The sequence below is a fragment of the Pogoniulus pusillus genome, chromosome 27 (genome assembly GCF_015220805.1).
Source record: "Pogoniulus pusillus isolate bPogPus1 chromosome 27, bPogPus1.pri, whole genome shotgun sequence".
Taxonomy (NCBI): Eukaryota; Metazoa; Chordata; class Aves; order Piciformes; family Lybiidae; genus Pogoniulus; species Pogoniulus pusillus.
Genome location: NC_087290.1, coordinates 9497998 through 9518669, shown reverse-complemented (window position 1 = coordinate 9518669; position 20672 = coordinate 9497998). Strand labels below are relative to the sequence as shown.

General features: G+C 49.6%; 2 protein-coding genes across 16 annotated transcripts in view; both read left to right on the top strand.

Annotated features, from left to right (window-relative positions):
* CRCP (CGRP receptor component) overlaps positions 1-20672 on the top strand; it is a 49338-nt gene that overhangs the window by 22790 nt on the left and 5876 nt on the right. For 2 of the 6 annotated variants that reach the window (XR_010307276.1, XR_010307275.1), the window contains exon 6: positions 1839-2046. Coding sequence is in view for 2 of the 6 variants with exons in the window: in XM_064165835.1 (XP_064021905.1) it covers positions 1839-1982 (144 nt within the window). In the remaining 4 variants the exon portion in view is untranslated. Of the gene's footprint in view, positions 1-1838; positions 4175-8200; positions 8282-20672 lie in introns of those variants that run through there. The other 4 variants (XM_064165835.1, XM_064165834.1, XR_010307274.1 and 1 more) reach the window with 3 other exon arrangements.
* Positions 9063-20672, top strand: part of TPST1 (tyrosylprotein sulfotransferase 1) — a 45932-nt gene continuing 34322 nt past the window's right edge. For 4 of the 10 annotated variants that reach the window (XR_010307266.1, XR_010307263.1, XM_064165829.1 and 1 more), the window contains exon 1: positions 19632-19710. The gene's annotated coding sequence lies outside the window, so the exon portion shown is untranslated. Of the gene's footprint in view, positions 9136-9711; positions 9949-19631; positions 19711-20116; positions 20204-20241; positions 20671-20672 lie in introns of those variants that run through there. The other 6 variants (XR_010307264.1, XR_010307272.1, XR_010307267.1 and 3 more) reach the window with 6 other exon arrangements.

The following is a 20672-nucleotide window of genomic DNA, read 5'->3' as shown; positions in this document are numbered from 1 at the left end:
GCATAGTTCTGATGCTCTGAGGGATGCCAGGGAAGCTGCTGAGATGATCACCTCTGAAATGCAGCCTAGCAGGCAATTATCTGCTGCCACTTCAGCAGCTGCTTACACAGAAGGGTAATGCTGGGAGGATTTTGGGTGTATTTGAGCTCACAATGTATAGTGCAGCAGCTGGTGGTAATGAGAGCCAGGGTTGGTTTTCAAGCCAGGGTCCTACAGTAGCTCTTGAACTAATCTGTGCTTGGAAAGTTGTTCTAGAGAGAATTTTATCCTTTTGATCAGGATAGTCCCCAGAAGTAGTCATTTGTGAGTGGATATTCACTGCCTGCCTTTTGCTATGGGGGTGGATCCTGGTGTGCTTGCTCTCCTCTCAGCAAGGGTCTGTGCACAGTGGCTGGTGAAAGATGATCAGATTGTGCAAAGAGGGCTCAGAGGACATTGAATTAAAACCAAAACCAGTGAATTGAACATACCACTCTGCTTTGTAGAAGGCAGGCTGCATCTGCACAGCTGACGGTTTAGAGCTAGGGCTGATTAAACCTGTGTTGATTTGGAACCGTAATTAACACAAATCACTGCTCTTCAAGGGATGTTTTAAAGGGCTTTGTGTAAAAATGAGAATCTCAAACCCCACAATCCTCATTGCTTTCGTTTGTGTTTGAAGGGTTCTTCTGGCTTGCTTTTCCAGTCCTCTGACATGGTTTTCTTTTTAACAGCTGCCTATAAATTAGGGCAGTTGTTTTTGCTGGTGGCAGTGATATCCACAGCTCCAGAGTGTGGGTGGGTTTCTAACTGATCTGATGGAATTTGATTGTGAATTTGTGGTGCCCTGTTTTGTGGTGCTCAGAGTGCTTGCATGCCTTGATGTTCAGGAATCAGAATCACAGAATGGCTTCAGTTGGAAGGGACCCCAGAGATCATCTGCTCCAACCTCCTTGCCATGGGCAGGGACACCTCTCAACTAGACTCAGCTGCGTAAGGCCTCATCCAGCCTGTCCTTGAATACCCGCAGGGAGGAATCATCCACAACCTCTCTGGGCAGCCTGTTCCAGAGTGTCCCCACCCTTGTACTGAAGAACTTCTTCTTCAGATGTCTAACTGTACTCTCTCAGCTTCAAACCATTCCCCCTTGTCCTATTTCTGGACACCCTTATGAAAAGTCCCTCTGCAACCTTTCTACAGGTTCCTTTGGGTATCAGAAGGCAGCTCTGAGGTCCCCCTGGCGTCTTCTCCATGCTGAACAGCTCCACCTCCTTCAACCTGTCCTCACAGCAGAGGTGACAGCCCTTGGATCATCTTTGTGGCCCTCCTCTTAACTTGCTCCAACAGTTCTCACCATCTAAGCCAATTCCAGTAATGTTTAGCTGCTGTGGGGTTAGTTGGTTTCTCTTGTGGCCTGGTTGCTTATAATCTGGGTGCTGGATAAGATACAAGGTTCAAGTAACCCTGCTCAGATTATCTCAGTTCTCACATGAAAGCACAGAAACTTAGCAAAATAGGTCTGGAAGATAGGTCTGCACATGAGCTAAGTGAAAAACCTGGCTCAAGACACTGATGTGGAGGCTGAGAGAGGCTTTAGGAGGAATGAGGGAGGAAAATCTGCTCTGAGTGGGTTTCCCTTGTTGCAAAGAACTCAGCTCTCTGAAGTGCAGACTGTAGCAGTTAAAAACAGAACTCTTTTCTCTTTTTAAGTATTGTAAGAGTTCCACTTTGTAACAAGCTCAGACCATGTCCTGCATCCATTGAGAACAGCATTCCCCAGTTAACATAGCCCTCCTCTCTGGAGCTGAGGAAGGAAGTATGGATTTCATGATTACAATAGATTGTTTTTTGCCTTACAGATGGTAGAAGAAAGCGAGGAAAGGCTAACAGAAGAGCAGATTGAGTCACTTATCCAGACAGTCACCAGCATTCTGCCAGGAGATCCGGAAGAACAGCAGAGAGACTCTGCAATGGTAACTGAAGGCAAAGGTGACCAAGTGTAGGAGGCACCTAAACCAAAGCTGGCAACAATTTCAAGCAGAAGACAATCAGCTTTTATTTTTCTGGGTTGGTTTGTTTGTTTGTTGTTTGGGCTGGTGTTGTTTTTTTAGTACCAGTTTAATCCTGTGTTGGAAATCATTGTAAAATCTGTTACAATTTTTCTTACTCAGAGGTGATGAGGGAACCAATTGTTTCCAAGAGAGCATGGAAAAGGACACTATTGTTACAGCAGTTTGTCATAAGCTGGCATGGCAGTAACTGGGCTTGTACCATAGCAGCCTCAGAGATGATGGGGCACAGAATCTGCAGCTTTATTCTCTTCTTCTTCTGTTCCCCATGTAACAGCTGTACATTTGAATAGGGCTGACATGCAGCTGGCAGTGTCACAGCAGAGCTATCATGGTAATTGCTTTCATCTGCCTTTGAATTGTCCAACTGGTTTCCAGAATATAGTCTGAAGGCAACTTCTGGAGGTGTTTGTAAAAAGGGCTGTTTGCAGTGGTCAGAACATAGGTACAAGAAGAGTTTGGCATCTGGCCAGGAGGCTCTTGGCATGCTGGGTCTATTGGTGGGGTCACTGTTTTCAAGGATGTCTAATAATCTGTACTTAGAATCATCAAGGTTGGAAAAGATCTTTGGGATCATCCAGTTCAACCATAACCCAACTACCATGGCCTCTAAACCATTTCCTGAAGTGCCACATCTACAGCTTCTTGAACACCTCCAGGGACAGCGACTCCACCACTTCCCTGGGCAGCCTGTCCCAGTGCCTTGCCACTCTCTCACTAAAGAAGTTTTTCCTGATGTCTAATGTAAACTTCCTCTGGCACAGCCTAAACCCATTTCCTCTCATCCTGCTGCTGGTTACTTGGAAGAAGAGACCAACCCCAGCCTCACTCCAGCTTCCTTTCAGATAGCTGTAGAGAGCAGTGTGATCTCCCCTCAGCCTTCTCTTCTCCAGACTGAACAACCTTAGCTCCCTCAGTCACTCCAAGTATGATGTCCTGCAAACCCCTCACCAGCCTCACTGCCCTTCTCTGGACACGCTTCTGATCCCTGGCTGCTTGGACAACTTCTTTGTAGTCCTCTCACATGGCCTCTTGTTTGCATTGCTTATAGACTCTCCTTTTTGCACCCAAGTAAGTCCAGGAGCACTGTGTTCATTCATGCCAGCCTCCTGGTGCTCTTGCTTGCTTTTTTCCTTCTTGGAATGCACTGCTCCTGGGCTTGGAGGAGATGATCCTTGAATATTGACCAGTTTTCTTGGGCCCTTCTTCCCTCCAGGGCTTTATCCTATGACACTGTGCCCAGCAGAACCCTGAAGGGGATGAAGTCTGCTCACTTGCCAGTGCACTATGGATTTCCTCGCTCTCGCTTTGACACCTTGAGGATCTTCAACTGTATACCATGTAATGGTCACTACAGCCAGTGCTGCCCTTGAGATACAAGACCGTCAATGGAATATATTGCTTTTTCTTTACCCCCTTCTGTCATGGTTTTATTTTGTGGTTTTGTGCAGAGAATTTACACTTTCTGACCTTCAGTTGTGATTTATATCAAAAGGAAGTAGTAACTTGCAGTGTCTGGGGGATCTGTGATATGCATTTCCATGGCATTTTAAGCTTCTTTGATGTTTGGAGAGGAAAGGAAATGACTGGAAAACAGATTTGTTGCATCTTAAAGATAATTTGTCTTACACTAAATCTGTTCAGAGGCTGGAGACTAATGGTACATTTTGAGTGGGTAATAAGCATAGTGCGAGAGGGGGAAAATCCTTGGTGGGTTTTGTGTCGCTGCAATAGATTTTTTTTCCTCCTTAAATAAGAGTAAAGCAAACCTGAAGAGATCAGTAGATCATATAATGGAATGGCATGCTAGTATTTTAAAAGGAGCATTTTTAGTCTCAGCAGTCATGGAGGTTGTTTGACATGCTGAGACCTTGGGCTGCAAGTGTTTGCATTCTTGTCTGTCTTTTTCTAAGATAAAGTTGTTGAAGCATGTTCTAAATGTACAGAAAGCAGAGGAAAGCAGCTCACGAGGGTCTTTAGCCAGCAAGAATATTCTGTCAGATCTCTGAGACTGGATATTCCATCCTGGGGACTGAATTTGTTATCCTAATGGATTTGTTGCCAGCAGCCATGCCAGCCTTTGTTGCATATGTGTTGTAAAAGCTACAAGAACTTGTTCACTTGCTGTTGTGTTTAACCTTCTTATCAAAATCAGTTCCAGATGGGCTTTAAACCAGTGCAAAAGCACAAATGGCTTGTTCACTCTCAACATACACAAACCTTAATTTCCTTAAACATGAAACACTGAGTAACATTTGAAAGGGATCTGGCATTTCCCCATCTGCACTGCGTCAAGGGATCGTGTTCAGATCTGCTGGTGGTGCTCTCTCTTGAGTCCAGGTGAGGAATTGCTCTGGCTCTGAGTACAAGATTCGCACTCCCTTGTTTACCCTCGAGTGTGTCCTTTGGAAGCCTAAGGCTCAGGAATGGTTTATAGAAAGCAAATGTCATCTTGCTTACGTGATGCCCTTCTTCTGGTGTCCTGGATATTCCATAAAAGATCCACCTGTCTGCCAGGGCTGCTTTTTGTTTCCTTGACTAATCCGTTACCTAACACTAACAGTACTGTGCTGGTTCCATTGAAGGAGAAAAGATGGCATGAGGAGAGCTGCCCTCTGATGTGTCATGAGGACAAGAAGGCACACATGGTGGGCACTTCAAAGGTCCCTAGCAGTGAGAAGAAAAGGGCAGAGCACTCAGCACCTTCTGAATGTTTAAGAAGCCCATGCTATTTTCAGCTTTCTCACTCTTCATGTGTTCCTCACTTTTATTCTGTGTCACATCTTTGAGTCTCAGCAGATGACAGCTGTGCTTGGGGCAGCTCCGGTGCTCCCAGCACTGCTCTGGGAGAAAAGGGGAATGAGCTGCCAAAACTTTACTCTGTTTCAATACTTTAAAATACCTGAAGCTTTCTTTTTTCATAAACTCAGTCCCACGAAGACCAGCCTGGTTTAGGAGTGTTTGGCAGTCCTTGCTGGAGAAGTTTTATTAGCAAGATTTGTTTTATGAGAGGAGAAGGATCAACCACTCCTACCTGGCTGTGCTGTCATGCTGGGAAGGGGAAATTGATATACTGGAAACAGAGATGTCTGCAGGGGATTTTGCAGACAGCACAGGAAATCCCTACTGATGAGCTGAGCAGCTTTGGTGGTTGTGTGTGGCAGGGCTGCGTAGGAGGTTGTTGCCCACCACTGAGCTACAGAATTTGAGCAGCTCTCTTTTTCTTTTTCTTTTTTTTCTTGCAGGGAAAAAAATGCATTTTGTTTCTTTAGATGTGTGATGTATTTCTTAGTGTAGTTTTAATTAGAAAGAAAAAAGGCAAACCTAAAACGTGGAGTTTGCTTTTCTGCTGGAGGAGGTTTTCTTTTGGAGCATGTTTTTAAACAACACTGAAGTGGTGCAGTGAAATGACACTCAGGCCTAGTGCTGAAAGGGTTAAATAACAGCTATTAGTGTCTGAAAGTTTCAAAGAGTTCATACAAAATGGTTTTTAAAGGATTCTGTCCTGAACAGTTCTCTGTGCATAACTATTTTACTTGCTGAAATCTCTAATGGCCATAGGCCAGCTGTTGCTTTTGAAGTCAGCCAAAGCAGGCTGAGAGTCACACCCCTAAAATAAGGACTCCCAGTGTCAGGGGTGGGTGGCTGCAGCCCCCTGACATGTGCAGAATGATCAAACTGGACATACTTTTGAAAGTGTCATACCTTAGAAGAAAGTCAAGGAATTTAACTAGAACAAAGCTGGACTGTTGCAGACTGAAGCCCAGGAGCAAAGTTTTGCTTGTCCCAGACCTATCTGGGAGGGAGCAAGGTGAGCTGAAGCCTGCTCATTTGTCCTTTGCTCTTCATCCTGTTGGAAATTCTTGTCTTTCCTAATGGAGAGTTGAAGAAAGAAGACCTGGCTGACCTGGTTTGCATATTAGGACACATTTCTTCACTGAAAGGGACGTGGTGGAGTCCTCATCCTTGGAGATGTTTAAAAGTCACACAGACATAGTGCACAGGGGTATGGTTTAGTTGAGGACTTGTCAGTGTTAGGTTAATGATTTGACTCAATGATCTTAAAGGTCTTTTCCAACCTAGGCAGTTCTGTGATTCTGTGACTCTGCTTGAGCAGGGAGGGGTTGGAGCAGGTGATTGAGGTGATCATGGGAAGAGCAGGGCAGGGAGCAGGCAACTGGAAGGCCACCATAAGATGAATGAGTGGTGAGCAGCAAAATGAGCACCATGCCTCTGTCTTGCCTCTGAGAATGATGCCTTCATCTGGGCAATGAGGTCCTTCCCTAAGGACTCTGCTCTCTCCCCAGCTACTTGATGCCTCAGTGCTCCTGATGGCACTGTGAGACAGGGACTGGGGTCTCTTTTCCTTGATGAGATCCTGCAAGAGGAGAGGGTCTGGAGCAGGCAGGCATTGAACTGTTTGTCGTTGGGATGCTAAAGCTCTTTAAAATCAGCAGCTTGGGTGTATCCAGTCCCCCAACACCCTCCAGATGAGCTCAGGGAGTTCCCTAAAGAAGCCCAAAGTACCTTTTAAAACCGTGACTGATGGTTTATGACCTTCCCAGGGAGAGGAAGGTCATGGTAGCCTCCTTTCCAAAGAGCTGCTACAGAGGCATAGCCTGGGATCCAGCCAGCATTCTGGAGGGAGTCGAAGGCAGTGTTGTTTAGGTTGGAGCTGCTGAAAACATTGACAGAAAATATTTTCTGTTCCCACAGAAAGAAATCCTGCTGCAGTTTTTACTGAGCAAAAAGAAATGCTTGTGCTGAAAAAAAGTCAGAGCTGTGGCCAAAGCCCAGCTGAAACACAGCAGGCACTTGGGGAACATTTGTTAAGTCCCAAGAACTTTTGCTTGCCCTGAGCAAGTCTCCCTGCTCAGGCTGCTTAAATTAATTTCCCTCTGCATTAAGCATCTTTACTTTATCAACTTCAGTGTTTATAAACAACCAACAAAGGTAGCTAAGGTGCTGTTAGACTTTAACATCAAGCTGGCCTGAGAGGTGAGAGAACATCTGAAAAGAGATGGGAATGCCAGAAAATCATCGGGAAGGACCTGATGTGAACAGGGAAGGGAGCAGCAGGGAGGGCTCAGGGATGCTGCAAACAGTCCCACCAGGGCCAAGTGCCCAGTGGGGTTTAGAGAGCATCCTTCCAGCAGCTCTCATCAGCATCTCTGCCATATCCAACCTGGGGACACAGATGGGTGGCACTTCATGGGAAGACCCAAGCAGTGCTGAAGGCCACTGGTGAGGCAGTGCCTGGGCACCAGTGCTTTCAGCCACCTTGGACAAGCTTTGGCACCAAGCATGCAGACTGGCTGTGCTGCTGGGGTTTAAAGGTCTTGTTTGTGAGTCCCAGACCTTGTCCTGCCAGGCAGCTTCACCCCCCAGCCCACCACATGCAATTAGTCCTTGGTCCTGCCAGGCTCCTGCTTAGTTCCTGCTGGACTGCTAGAGAAAAGCTGGCAGGAATTGCCTGGTTCTTTTCTTTTGTGAGGTCAGGCAGAAAAGTCATTGTTTATTTTTGAAAAAGAAGGGAAAAATAAAATTTAAAAAAAAAGAATAGGAAGAAAAAGGGGAAATCCCCCCCAGTCTCAGCTGTTCTCTTGCAAAGCCTCTCACCCAAACAATCACAGATGTCCATCACTTCCCAACCAGATGTGCCTACAGCATGGTTCTGTCCATTGTGAGCTGGAGCTTTACCCTGGGATATCAGCACAAGGGGAATGGGAGTGACCTCAACCCATTGGTGCCAGCTGGAGCCAGGGTTCTTCTCTGCTGCTGCCATCACTGTTGGGTTACTGCAGCACCTGGGGAACCTGGTATGTTTGTGTTTCTGCAGCAGGGTGATTCCTCCTGCCAGGGTGGTTCCTCATGTGCTGGTTGGCTCCAGGACATGCATCTTGATGCCTCTGCAAGTGGCATTGCAGTCCCCATACTGATGCAGTGGGCACCTGGTGTCCTTTGTTCAGTGCTGCTGATGGTGCCACCACCAGGCTTGCCTTTCCTGAGCCCCAGTCCCAGTCTGGCTCTGGATCAGCCACTTCCCAGTCTCGCCACTTGCAGCACTACATGATTTCAAGACACAATTGCTTCACACTCTTCAAATCAATCTGAAAAGGCTTTCTTCTTTTTTTTCTTCTCCTCCCCTTTAGTGTTATTCGCCAGCTCCCTCACCAGGCACTGCGGCACAGCAGCACTCAAGGCTTCCTCGGGGTGAAGCAGCTGGAGGGTGGCCGAGAAGGAGGGCATAGGAAGCTCTAAAACACCCACTCAGAACCTAATGGGCCCCAACTGCTTCCTCCCAGCAGGTTTGCTCCTTCATGGCCCAACAAAGTTCCTACAAACCCCAAACACTGCTTGCAGCTGCCTCCACCACAGCATCCATGAATGCCCGGGGGTGGAAGCGAGCCCATTTCAGGCCAATTTAAACATCTTCCTTTTTCCTGTGCAGTGGCCTGCCCCGAGGCGTGGGCTTCATGGAGAGCTGCCTATTTCCCAGCCGTGTGGGACAGGCTCTCATGTCCACGTGTCACCATCTTAGGTAAGATCTCAGTGGCTGAAGCAGCTGAAAAAGGCAGCTCAAATGCTGCTGGTGTTGCACTGGAAATAGCCCTAAAATCCTCCTCCTGATGCAGCAAGCTGTTAGAGGGCATCCGGGTGTAGCTCAGCTCTGCGTGGTGCTGGGGTTCTCCCATTCATGCCAGGTGCCTGCAGCAGGACCATCTTGGAAAGTCCCAGGTTTGGTGGCACAAAGTGTGTTGAACATCTTGTCCCATCTCCATGTCCAGTGTTACTCTGGTGACTGCTGTTTGTCCTGCTGGGTTGTTTGTGCAGGGCTGATGTGAGGCTTTGCTCTGCAGGTGCAGAGGCTGGTTGGACAGGGGTCTGTGCACAGAAGAATGAGCAGTTGCTGCTCACTCGTGTATTTCCCTTGTGCACAGATGCTGGGAGTGACTCAGAAGGTGTTTCCAGCCCTGAATCCCCTGCTGATGGAGCCCTAGGGGGAAGAAGAGCCTGAGTCAAGGACTGCAGCTGGCATCAGCTGTGTGGGGCAGGTTCTGCACCAACTCCCAGCCTTATATTCCAGGTAACTTTGCGGCTCACAGCATCTTGCTGGGTTTCATCAGGGCAATAGACAGTGAGGTCCAGCCATGAACTCCAGCTCTAGTGCTCCAAGCACTGAGAAAGCTCACAGTGCACCCCAAACCCTATCACTGGCTCTACAAGTGCTGCTGCTTCATTATTTAACCTCCAAGTGCTGCTTCTTCCTTTTTGGACTTTGAATTTGAGTTTTCCCCGACCTTTCTGCAGTTCCAGGAGCTGGAGCCTTCCCTCCAGTGCCAGCTGAGCTGGTTGTATCAGGCCAGGAGTGGAGGCTCTGAAGAAAACCATAAGTATTGTGAGAGGTGCTGAAGCAGCGAGCTGGCAGGAGGGGAGGGAGGGACAGAGGGAAGCTGCGGATTCTGCCGTAGTTTTTTTGCTGGAGCCTCAGCAGAGCCCAATAGTTAATCATTAAAATATGCTTCTATGGAACTGAGCTCTGCAGGACAATGAACTGAGAAATTATTTAATGCAATTTAAATGGGTCATGGTAGTCACTCTAATTGTGCCTTGAGCCAATGGGAGCTATCAGGCTCCTATAAAAGCGGGTGGGGAAGAAAGAGCAGCTGGTGGGAAGTGATCACCAAAGACCCGATGCGTGTCCTGAGCTGCCTCTCGAGAACCTCCTGCTCTGCCTGCAAGCAAGCACCAGCTGCGGGCTGACTCCTTCTTCAAAGGCTGCTGAACCTTTTTGGTGGCCGGTGGCTGTGGTGGGAAGGACAGGGGCTGCCTGGACCTGGGGCTCGCTGCCACTGGGTGCTGCTGATGGGGACCAGAGTCGTTATTTCGGTCTGAAAAGGTGAAACTCGGCGCTGCCCTGAGCTCTGTCTCTCAGGTGGGGGGGGAGCAGGATGCTCTTCCATGAGGTGGGTCGGACCTGGGGCAGTAGCTGGTTTTGATGAAACTCTGAGCTTGCAGTCTGTGATGGTTTTTATCCTGTGGGAATGCTGTGAGGGGGTTTGCAGCTGCTCTAGAAGGGGAATAGACAGGGAGGGACAAATGAATGTAAATGGGTTTCAGTGGACTTTGGTCAGCATGTGAAAGGGATTGTATCAGTTGAGTGTTTGTGAGCTGACCCTAGCAGCTGTCCCAAGTGCCGTTCTCCTGCGAGCTCGACACTTTGCTCCCAGCCTTCCCACCAGTGTGGTTTATCCCTGGTGTGGTTTACAGCCCCACGGGACTGATGCACCAAGCGCTGCTGCTGAGCACTTCTGAGACCCTCCAGCACAGTACTGACTGTGGCTGGGGATTGAATATTGCTGCTGGGGGGGAGAAGTGGCACCCAGCTTTCTGCCAGCCTTGTTGCCCTCCTTAAAACGCTCCAAAAGAGCTGTTAAGTGCATTTACTTGAAGCTGCACGGTGCAGACCTTTCCTCCTGCAGCAATGCATGCTGCTGCCGTGCTGCTAGCCCTCAGATCGGCTCTCAGTCCCAGCATCCAGACACTAGTGTCATCCTGCTGCTTGTTTTCCATCCACAGTCTTTTAGGTTAATAATACTTCATCTGTCTCTTTTTTGTGACTTTCCTGTCTTTTGTCCAATTTTAAGTCATACACAGTTGATTTATAGCAAGCCCCACGTCACATGAAATCAGCTTTCAGCTCCCTTTTCCCTGCTGGCCAATAAGCAAAAAGGGTGCAGGGGATTTCGGAGGGGATCGTGGCTGTGCTGGTCAGCTGCTCTCCCACCCAGAAAATACAGAGCACAGCCTGATTCCTGTTAGATTTTGCTGGTCGTGTAGATTTACGTTGTTTGTCTCGTGTTTTGTGGCTTCCAAGCTGAGGTTGTGTGGAGCTGGCTGGAGTTTAGGCAAGAGAAATCCAAGGCAGGCACTGGCAGCTTCCCCAGCGCATTCGGGAGGGTTGCTCACATAGTCACATTGCCTTAGTCACTGGAGGAGGACCAGCAGCACTGCTGTGCTTGTCTTCTGGCCAGTCTGTTCCAGTGATCTGCTGGTTAAAGGCACTTGTTGGCTGATTTTTGGAAATTCAAAGTGTGTGCCAGTGCAGGTGGTGGAAGGGCTGCATGCCCCTGTGTCACAGCTGGGTGCTTTGCCAGCCAGTGTCCTTTGGTGGCCCTGGGCTGTCTCCTGCCTTTATCTTGACCCATGAGGTGTTCTTGTTTTCCATCTTGCATTCTTCCCTTGTTGAAGAGAGGAGTGAGAGAGTGACTGTGTGGCCCTGCAGCCAGCCAAGGGCACCCCACCAAAACCACACACTGGGACAGAAATTGATAGCACAGAATAATTGGCTGGAAGGAAACTCTGGAGATACCAAGTCCAAGCCCCCCCTGCCAGAACAGGTTCACCCAGAGCAAGTTGCACAGAAATGCATCCAGGTAGGTTTGGAGTTACTTCAGAGTAGAAAACTCCACCACTTCTCTGGGCAGCCTGTTCCAATGGTCTACTACCCTCAAAGTAAACATTTTCCTCCTCATCTTAAGATGGAACCTTCTATGTTCGTGTTTGTGCCTGTTACCTCTTGTCCTGTCACTGGGAGCCACTGAAGAACGACTGACTGACTGTGTCTGTCTGTGTACCTACCTCTCTGTGTGGACATAGAGTCATTGAACATTGACCTTCTTGTGGTCTTTTAGTATTTAAGGGATCTGGTCAGAAAACTTGGGACAGAGATTTTAGCAGGGTCTGTTGTGACAAGACAAGGGGTGGTGGTTTGAAACTTAGAGAGGGAGATTCAGACTGGACAGAGGAAGACATTTTTCATGCTAAGAGTGGTGAGATCATGGCCCAGGTTGCCCAGAAAGGTGGTGGATGCCCCATCCCTGGAAACATTCCAGGTCAGATTGTTTGGGACTTTGAGCAATCTGATCTATTGGAGGATGTCCCTGCTGACTGCAGGGGTGTTGGACTAAATGGTCTTTAAAGATGCCTCAAACCAACTGCATTCCATCTGACTTGGGTCAGTGTGCCTGAAGGAATGCAGAGGATTTGGAATCAAAAGCCCTGATCTTAGGGCAAAAGCTTCTTGCTGTCCAGAGGAGTGAAGAAATCTTACTTCATTTCACAAGCTCAGCAGCAGGTTGGCTGGAGAGTTCTGCCCTTTCTGGGCTGCTTCTGGCAGGGAAAGTCTCATTTTTCCTTTATTTTTGCTGGACTGAAGGTGGAGCATGTGCAGAAGGGAGTGTTAGGGAACACACCTGCAGAATCCAGCAGGTTCCTGTGGCAAGAGATCAAATGGTGTTCAGTGTTCCCTGAATATCGTTCTGTGTGTGTCTGGAGATAAGGGAGAAGCTGAGCAGGGAGTGTTGGAAGCAGGATGGGTTAGGCAAGTCCTGATTTTGCTATTTCTGTTCCCTCTTTCTCCACCAGAGTCTGGAAAATTGCTTCACTGATGGTTTTCAAAGTGCAGTTGCAGGAAGGTGGGGTCATTATTTGTCTCTGCTGGGGCAATTCTGTGTTTATGAAAGTTAAAAACAAAAATTGCCTATCTCTACACCCCAGGTGTCTCACATAAAGGGGCAGAGCTTCAGAGGATGTTTTCCTTGGTCCATTTTATTCTGCTCTGTGCTGCTTTTTTAATTTAGCATCTGGTTTATAGTTGTGGGGGTTGTCATCCGGTGGTTAGAGACAAGGATGGGAAGAGAGGAGGTCTGGATTTCCTTGCTTGTCTACAATGAATTTATTGTTTCCTAGAGGCCAGGTTTAGGGAGGGTGCAGATTTCAGATATCTTCATACCCTCAGGTTCTTTGCTTGAGTCTCACCACTCTCATCACTTCTCATGGAATCAGAGAATCATTTCAGTCCAGCACCACCATGGCCACTAAATGATGTCCTGAAGCGCCATGTCCGCAGGTTTCTTGAACACCTCGAGGGGTGGTGACTCCACCACCTCCCTGGGCAGCCTCTTCCAGTGCCTAACCACTCTTGGAGAGAAGGATTTTTTCCTAATATCCGACCTAAACCTCCCCTGCTCCAACTTGAGGCCATTTCCTCTCCTTCTATGACTAGTTACTTGGGTGAAGGTGCCTGCTGTGTTTTCAGTCCAGGTTATTTCCCTTCTTGTGTCAAACCCAGCAGTGTCTCAGTGAGCTCAGGGGAAGCCTGCAATGCCACATTCCCACACATTTTGAAAGGCCACCATAAAAATAAATGATTGATGGAAACCAAATGAAGGGAGAGGGCTCTGCAGAAGGCACCACTTCTCCCTCCCCTGTTTACTCTTCTCCCAGACTTTGACCTGGGGCTCAGACTTTCACATCGCTGTGCTTCACTCAAGACCTGAAGCTATGGCCTTGGGAGTAAAACAAAATGGGTCTAACTCAGGGGTTTCCAAGCAACACCCTAAGCTGAGCTGTTCAGCCATTGCCAAGAGGGAAAACTAGTGCCAGAGTGGGGTGCTGGATCCAGCAAATAAGCCTGGGCCCAAAAGCAACGTGCTTTTATTAGTTATTTACTTTTAGGGCATCAGATCACCCTCCTCATCTTCCTCCAGGAAAGATGTCAAATTCCAGTTCCTAAACTGATGCTTAATGGTGATCAGCCTGAGAGCAGTGGGGCTGCCTGGCAGCCCCCATAGAGATTCAACTGGGGTTTAAGTTTCTTTTAGCTGACAAATTGAACTCAACCATAAAGGAGGCAGGAGACAATGAAAATACAGCAAGCTTGGAGTGAGATACTATGGTGGGGATGGGATTTAAGTTCTGTCTTGTCTCATCTTTAATAGTGTAATTTTTAACAGCACTTGAAAGCTGCCTTGTGTCTGATTCCATTAACAGCCCCTTGCTGCAAGAAGGATATTGAGGGCCTGCAGTGTGTCCAGAGAAGGTCAGCAAAGCTGGTGAAGGGTCTGGAGAACAGGGCTGCTGAGGAGCAGCTGAGGGACCTGGGAGTGTTTAGTCTGCAGAAAAGGAGGCTGAGGGGAGACCTCGTTGCTATCTACAGCTCCCTGAAAGGAGGTTGGAGCGTGGTAGGGGTTGGTCTCTTCTCCCAGGGAACAAGTAATAGGACAAGAGGAAATGGCCTGAAATTGTGCCAGGGGAGGTTTAGGTTGGATATTAGGAAAATTTTCTTTGCAAGAGTGGTCAGGGATTGGAACAGGCTGCCCAGGGAGGTGGTGGAGTCACTGTCCCTGGGGGTGTTCAGAAAATGTGTGGACATGGCACTCTGGGACATGCTTTAGTGAGCATGATGGTGTTGGGTTGCTGGTTGCACTTGCTGATCTGAGAGTCTTTTCCAACCAAAATGGTTCTATGATGAATGGTCTTCTCCCAGAGCTTTATGTCATTTTGAAGTTTGCATTTCTGTAGCTCCTGGCAAGCTAAGAAGGGACAAGTGACAGCCCTGCTGGGCACTTGTACAGCCCCTGCTTTCAAAACACCCGCGCCAGACGCATAGCAGGGATGCCAGCACGGGCAGAGCATGGGATATTTTTGGATTTGGAACTGCTGTGGTTGCAGGAGCCAAGTCCTGCAAGAGCAGCCAAGCTGGCTGTCCTGCCCTGCAGAAACTCATTGCATGAACCATAGCCAAGTGCCCGGGCACAGGGTGTGCAGCTGAGGTGGTTTCACTGATGTCTCATTGCCACTGTCCCAACCAGAGGGGCTTTTGATTCCATGGGAGCAGAGCTCTGTGTCTCTGGCAGAGGATTTTGGGGGTTGTGAGCTGCTCTTTCACATCCTTATGCTATTTTTCAGAGACACAGGAGATAATTTCTTAATAAGCCAATGGATATTTAGCTCATTAGTGGCCTCCACGTGTGCTACTGCTTTACATCAGGACTTGATCCTGCAAACCTGGGCATTTCCAGGCATTTAAACTTCATAGGACAAGTCACAGAATCACAGAATGGAGATTGGACAAGACCTCTTAGTCTTCTTTTCCAGGCTAAAGAGTCACAGGTCTCTCAGCCTCTCCTAAAAGAGATGTTCCACTCCTCTCGGCATCTCCATGGCCTCTCCTAAAGGAAACAGCTTAATTCTCCTCCAGCAAGGGCTGGTGTGCTGGTGCTTTCCCAGGCAGACACCGTGGATGTGCTGTGTGGGTGCAGCAGGGCTCTCCGAGGAGCACCACTCCTCACTGGTGGGTGGAAGCCCAGCACTGTGCTCCATGGCTCTGTGAGCAGCCGTGCAAGGAGCTCAGCAAACACAGCTGAGAGCATCACACATTGCTCAGAGCAGACCTTCAGCAGTGTGGTAATGTTCGTGTGAGGCTTCAGGAGAGCTCCAGCTTAGCCAATTTCTGTGATGTTGGTGAGGGTTTAGCTTTATTTTTAGGGAAACCTAGAAGAAGGGAAGGAATTAGAGAGTGGCTTCTTGGATGTTCCTGTGCTGGAGCTGAGCGCTCTGCCTGCACACGTTTGTTGTGCCACATAGGCAGCTGTCTGCCAGCCAAGAACATGGGAAGATGCCTGCAAATGTAAAGGAGGAGACTCCTCACCCCTGCACTTTGACTGGAAAACCAGCTACTTCTACATTTACTGCCTGGCCAAGACTGCTCACCAACTGCAAAACCTGAGGACTTGGCACTTCCAGGGGTTCCAACAGCTGGGGAAAAAATATCCCCCTGAAATAAATACATCTAATGCCTAAAATGCCTGTGAGGAGGGGAATGAGGACTGCATGGAGATGTTCCTTGCCCTGTAATTATTTCCCCAGGCACGTGGAAAGATCAATTCTCAGCTGTCACATATATAAAGCAGTAGACACAAACTCAGAAGTGGGGGAGCAGGGAGCTGTTAATCACAGACAGCTTTGTGGGCTTGGAGCAGAAATGACCCCAGGCAGGTTCAGGTCAGGTTGTAGCTACCTAAAGACAAGTCCATGTTCTCCTGACTTTGATCTTGGCTTAAACCATCCAGAAATGGTGCCTGCAGTAGAAAAGCCATCCTTTCCTGGTGATGGAACGTGGTTCTGCTGGGATTGGGGAAATAAGAGACCAACTTGCAGCCCAAGAACAAGAGAGCTGGAGAGGGATGCTGCCCCATGCTTCTCCCCTGGTCAAGGTGCCCATGGCAGCTTGAAAATTGTGCTCAGCAGTTTACTTTGTGAGTGGGATGATTAAGTCCCCTTTGTCCCCTGGTCAGAGGGCAGTTTGGTCATGTTCATAAAGGCAGAGATAGCAGAGCTGACTTAAGCATGTCTTGGACACAGAGCCAATGGAGCGTTTCAGTGGAGCTGCCTGAGGAGGGAGGATGCCCAGTGCTGCCCTGGGCACAGACAGCACAGGCAGACCCAAGGCTTGGGATTTTGGAATTACTTCTACCTAAAAGTCAAATGAATTTCCCAGGACAAACTGAAATCCAATCAAGCTTCTTTGTGCTTTATCATATTAGTATATTCCAAATTCCTCAGTTCCCTCCCTGATTGCTCTCTCTATAGACAGCCCTCTGCAACAGAGGTAACGGAGATTTTTTCAGGGCAGAAGGAACAGCTGAGCCTCTCACCTCCTTGGATTTCCAAATTGCCTTTAGTAAGTGTGGGGATGGATGAAAGCCACAAGAACCAACCCTCCTCCATCTGCCCCTTGGGAAGGAGGGATCCTCCCGAGTGTTGTGCAATTGCTGCTGAGGCACTCGAAGAAAAATAACATTTAACAGCTCTGGCAGAAACGTGCCTAAGCCAGCAAGCTCAGCTCTTCTTGCTCCAGGCTGCAGGAGTGAGCTGGGCAAAGTCAAAGAGAGATTCTTTGCATTTTTAGGATTGGGAATTAAGGTAAATACTCCTGGATGAGGGCCAAGATATATGGACTAGCAAGTTTTCTCTTGCTTTTGAACAGCAGGCTGGAGTTGAATTCAGGAAGACTTTTTTGGAGTGGAGATGTTGTCAGGAAAAAACTTTGTGTGGGAAGTCCAGAGAAGAGGAAATAAAAGAACCATTTTTGTCTCTGAATGTGACAGACCCTCCAGCTAGCAGAGGGCAGGGCAGCTTCACTGGGGACTTGGCTTGCTCACATGCTGGCCCAGCAGCTTGTATGATGTGGTAGGAAAGATGCTGCTCACTGGGCAGGCACGAGTGTAAGGCAGCAAATCTGGCACTGCTGCTGGAGCTGTGACAGTCCACGTTGTCTGAGGTTGTGCAGGATGGCTCCTGGCTCCTCCAGGTCCCTGGTGTGTCCTGGACACATGATACAGCCATGGGGCTCAGTCTCTCCCAGCGATGATATCCAGCTGGCCTCTGCCATAACAGTGATCTGGAGAAGAAGTTTGGGGTATGTTGTGACTGATGTTCAGAAATAACAGGGAAGAAAAGTTTTATATAGGCTTCTGAATAGCACCAGGACTCGGGGCTGCTCTTCCTCCTCCCACTGGTGGTCACAGATGTGGTGTAGCACTTCTAGACCTTAGAATATAGGAACAACCAAAAGCCACACCACTGCAGAGGGAATCCTGGGCACAAATCTGGCATAGCCACCACAACCTGCTCCTGTTTCTCTCAGAATTCAGCAAACCTTGGGTTGTGGTCCTGCAGTACCAGTTTTGTTCCCCCTCTGAGCTGCAGCTTTAGACCTGGGCTCATCCTTTATCTCATGCATGAGGCTGAGATCCCGGTGAGGAGGAATTACTGCTGAGATCTAAAGAACAAAACAGGAAGAAGCCACCAAGTAGCATCCAACGCAGCTGTCAACTAATGAGCAGTTAACTGCTGTCACTTCTTGTGGTGTTTATCCACCAGCAATGGCAGCTTCAGGGATGGGAGTGAGGCTCTGTCTGTGATGCAGTACTTGATAGGTTGTGTGATCCATGGCTCCTGGAGAAGTGCTGATTAAAGAAGGGCTCAGTGTGGGACTTCCATATAGCAGTGTTGTGCTTTTCCCTCTTTCCCTTGGAGAACAGCAGTTCCCTCCCCCCAGAGGTACAGTTTGATTGCCACGGACTGGAAGCTTTTAAAAGGGACTATCTATGTGAGTCACAGCTAAAGCCATAAAAGAAAAACCAATAAAGGGATCTGCAAAGTGCTGGTTAATGGATTGAGGCAAACTTACTGGAAACAGACACAGGCTCTTTCATCTTTAAATCGTTAGTTCAAAGCCAGCAGCACTGGGGAGCCAGTGGCAATTGTTCCCTGTCAATAGCTGTCAGAGGAAAGAAATGTGAAGAGAACTGTCTCACCTGCAAGCAGTTGCTGGTTTCTCTGTGCTCCTAGCAGCTCCCTGAGCACAGCCTTAGGGGTGTTAGGTACTCTTGAAACTCAGTCACAGAATCGTTAAGGATGGAAAAAACCTCCCAAGATCAAGTCCAGCTATTCTCACAGGGCAGAGAATTTCCCATCATAGAATCAGAATGGTAGGGGTTGGAAGTGACTTCTGGACATCATCTCGTTCAACTCCTCTACCAAAGCAGGATCACTTAGGGCAGGCTACACAGAAACCTGTCCAGAATGGGGTTCTAAAGGCTCTAGAGAAGGAGAATCCACAACCCCTCTGGGCAGCCTGCTGCTGGGCCCAAGCACCCTCACAGGAAAGAAGTTTTTTCCTGATGCTGAGGTGGAAATTCTTACATTCCAGTTTGCCTCTTGCCCTGTCACAGGACACCACTGAAAAGACTGGTCCCTTCTTCTGGACACCCACCCTTCAGATATTTATAAACATTAAGGTTTCTTAGCCTTCTCTTACCTGGGCTGGACAGCCCCAGGGCTCTCAGCCTTTCTTCATAAGACAGCTATTCCAGTCTCTTAGTCCGCTGGAAGGCTACAAGGGTGGATCTCTTCAGTATTTCTGTCTCACTTGAACTGTACACAGTACTCCAGATGTGTTCTCACCAGTGCACTTGTCACTGTCCTAAACATTTGGATCTGGTCACACGGCTGCTGTCACAGGATGTTAGGAGTCGGAAGGGACCCAAAGAGATAGAGTCCAACTCCCCTGCCAAAGCAGGACCGTACAATCTAGCTCAGGTCACTTAATTCTCTTGGCAAATAAGCCACAGGTGAGCTGCACCACTCAGCAGCACCCCTCTCAGCAGCAGTGCTGCTCATCACCTGGGTGAAGCGGGAGGCAGGACAAGCTGTCATCCCTGTCAGATCTCTGGGCAGTGCTGGCAGCAAGTGTTGGCTCGTAGGTGTTGGTGCAAACCATGTCCTGATAGACTCATCAGGGCTTTATGGCAGGTGTTTTGTGAGGGCTGTGAGACGTGGGGTAATGGGCCGTGGTTAATTCTCTCATCCTGATGCTGTCACCATCAGCTCTGCGTCTTTGGAGGCTGGGATGACGGCAAAGCCCAGCTGGTTATCTCCCAGCCACGCAGGAGCTGTACTGTCTCTCTGGGAGACAGGACACTGCGTCAAACTTCACTTCAGGGCTTTGAGGATTAGAAGGGGATGTTCTCCCACGTGATGATTTCCATCACCTTTATACCAGTGTCATGCAGCTGTCGCTGTCACCCAGCCCTGCTGTTTTCAGCCAGCCAAGCCCCCTCCAACTCTGATGGCGCGGAGTCTGTGACAGTTAATCAATGCCCTTTTGCAGGAGACACGGGGACTGCGTGCTTTGGACGGTGTCACCTGGAAGACCTACCTCTGGAACCAAAGCTGAGGGAGGAGCATGTGAGAAAGACTTCTTGTTGTAACATTCCAGCTGTTCCAGCTGCTCCTGTGTTAGCAGTGCCAGGTAGGACTGGGGCGACCCGTGATAAACCCAGCTGTTCCCAGCCACCACATCTGCCTGGCACAGCTGTTCAGGACACGCTGCTCCAGGCGCTCACGTGGCGCCCCCGCCCAGCTGTGCCCCCGCCCGTTCCAGCTGCCTGCGCCAGATGTTTCCCGCCTCCCCCACAGGGGTTAATGGCCCCGCCCAACTGTAGCCCCAGCCCCAGGTACCGCCCCCCCCATGTCAATCCGCAGCGCCGGCCCAACCGCGTCCCGCGACACATCGAGGCTCTTGGCCAATCGGGGAGTGGTTGTGATTTCCATGGCAGCCGCAGCCGCGCGGCTGGGAGGAGGCGGTGCGGGCGGCCCCGGTCCCGGTCCCGGTCCCAGCCCCAGCTCACTGCGATGGTGCCTGAGGGGAGCCGCGGCGGAGGAGGGGCTGCAGTGCTGCTGCGCAGCTCTAGCTCAGCCTTGGCAGCGGCCGCCGCGACGCGGGGGCGGTGGCAGCAGCGCAGGTGAGGAGCCGCTGCCCGCCGCGTACCTGAAATCAGAGGATGCGGTGGGGCGGAGCGGGGCGCGGCCGTTCCCTTCATCCTTCTGGCTGCCTGTGGTGCCCCGCCGGCAGCTGCCGTGCCCCTCTCCGCCCTGCCCTGCCGCGCCCCGCCCTCGGGTGGCTCCGGTCCTGCTAGAGCTGTTGCCTTTGTCGGCGAGGTCTAGGGTCGGCCGCGGCCTGAGGCGGCGGTTGGGAGCAGGTCCGCGTTGCCCTTTAGGCGTTGATAACGGCCGGGAGCGCTGTACAGTACCGCGCTGGCCGGGGCACTCCGCTTTGCGGCCATCGCCGCGGGTCCCGGAGCCACAGCCGGGAACACCCGAGGATGCGCGGCACTGCCAGCTCTCTGCTTCCCGTTGGTGCCGTGACGGTGTGCGAGGCGGATCCCAGCCGGGTAAATGGGAAAGTTTCCGTCCGGGAGAGCTAACCCGGGT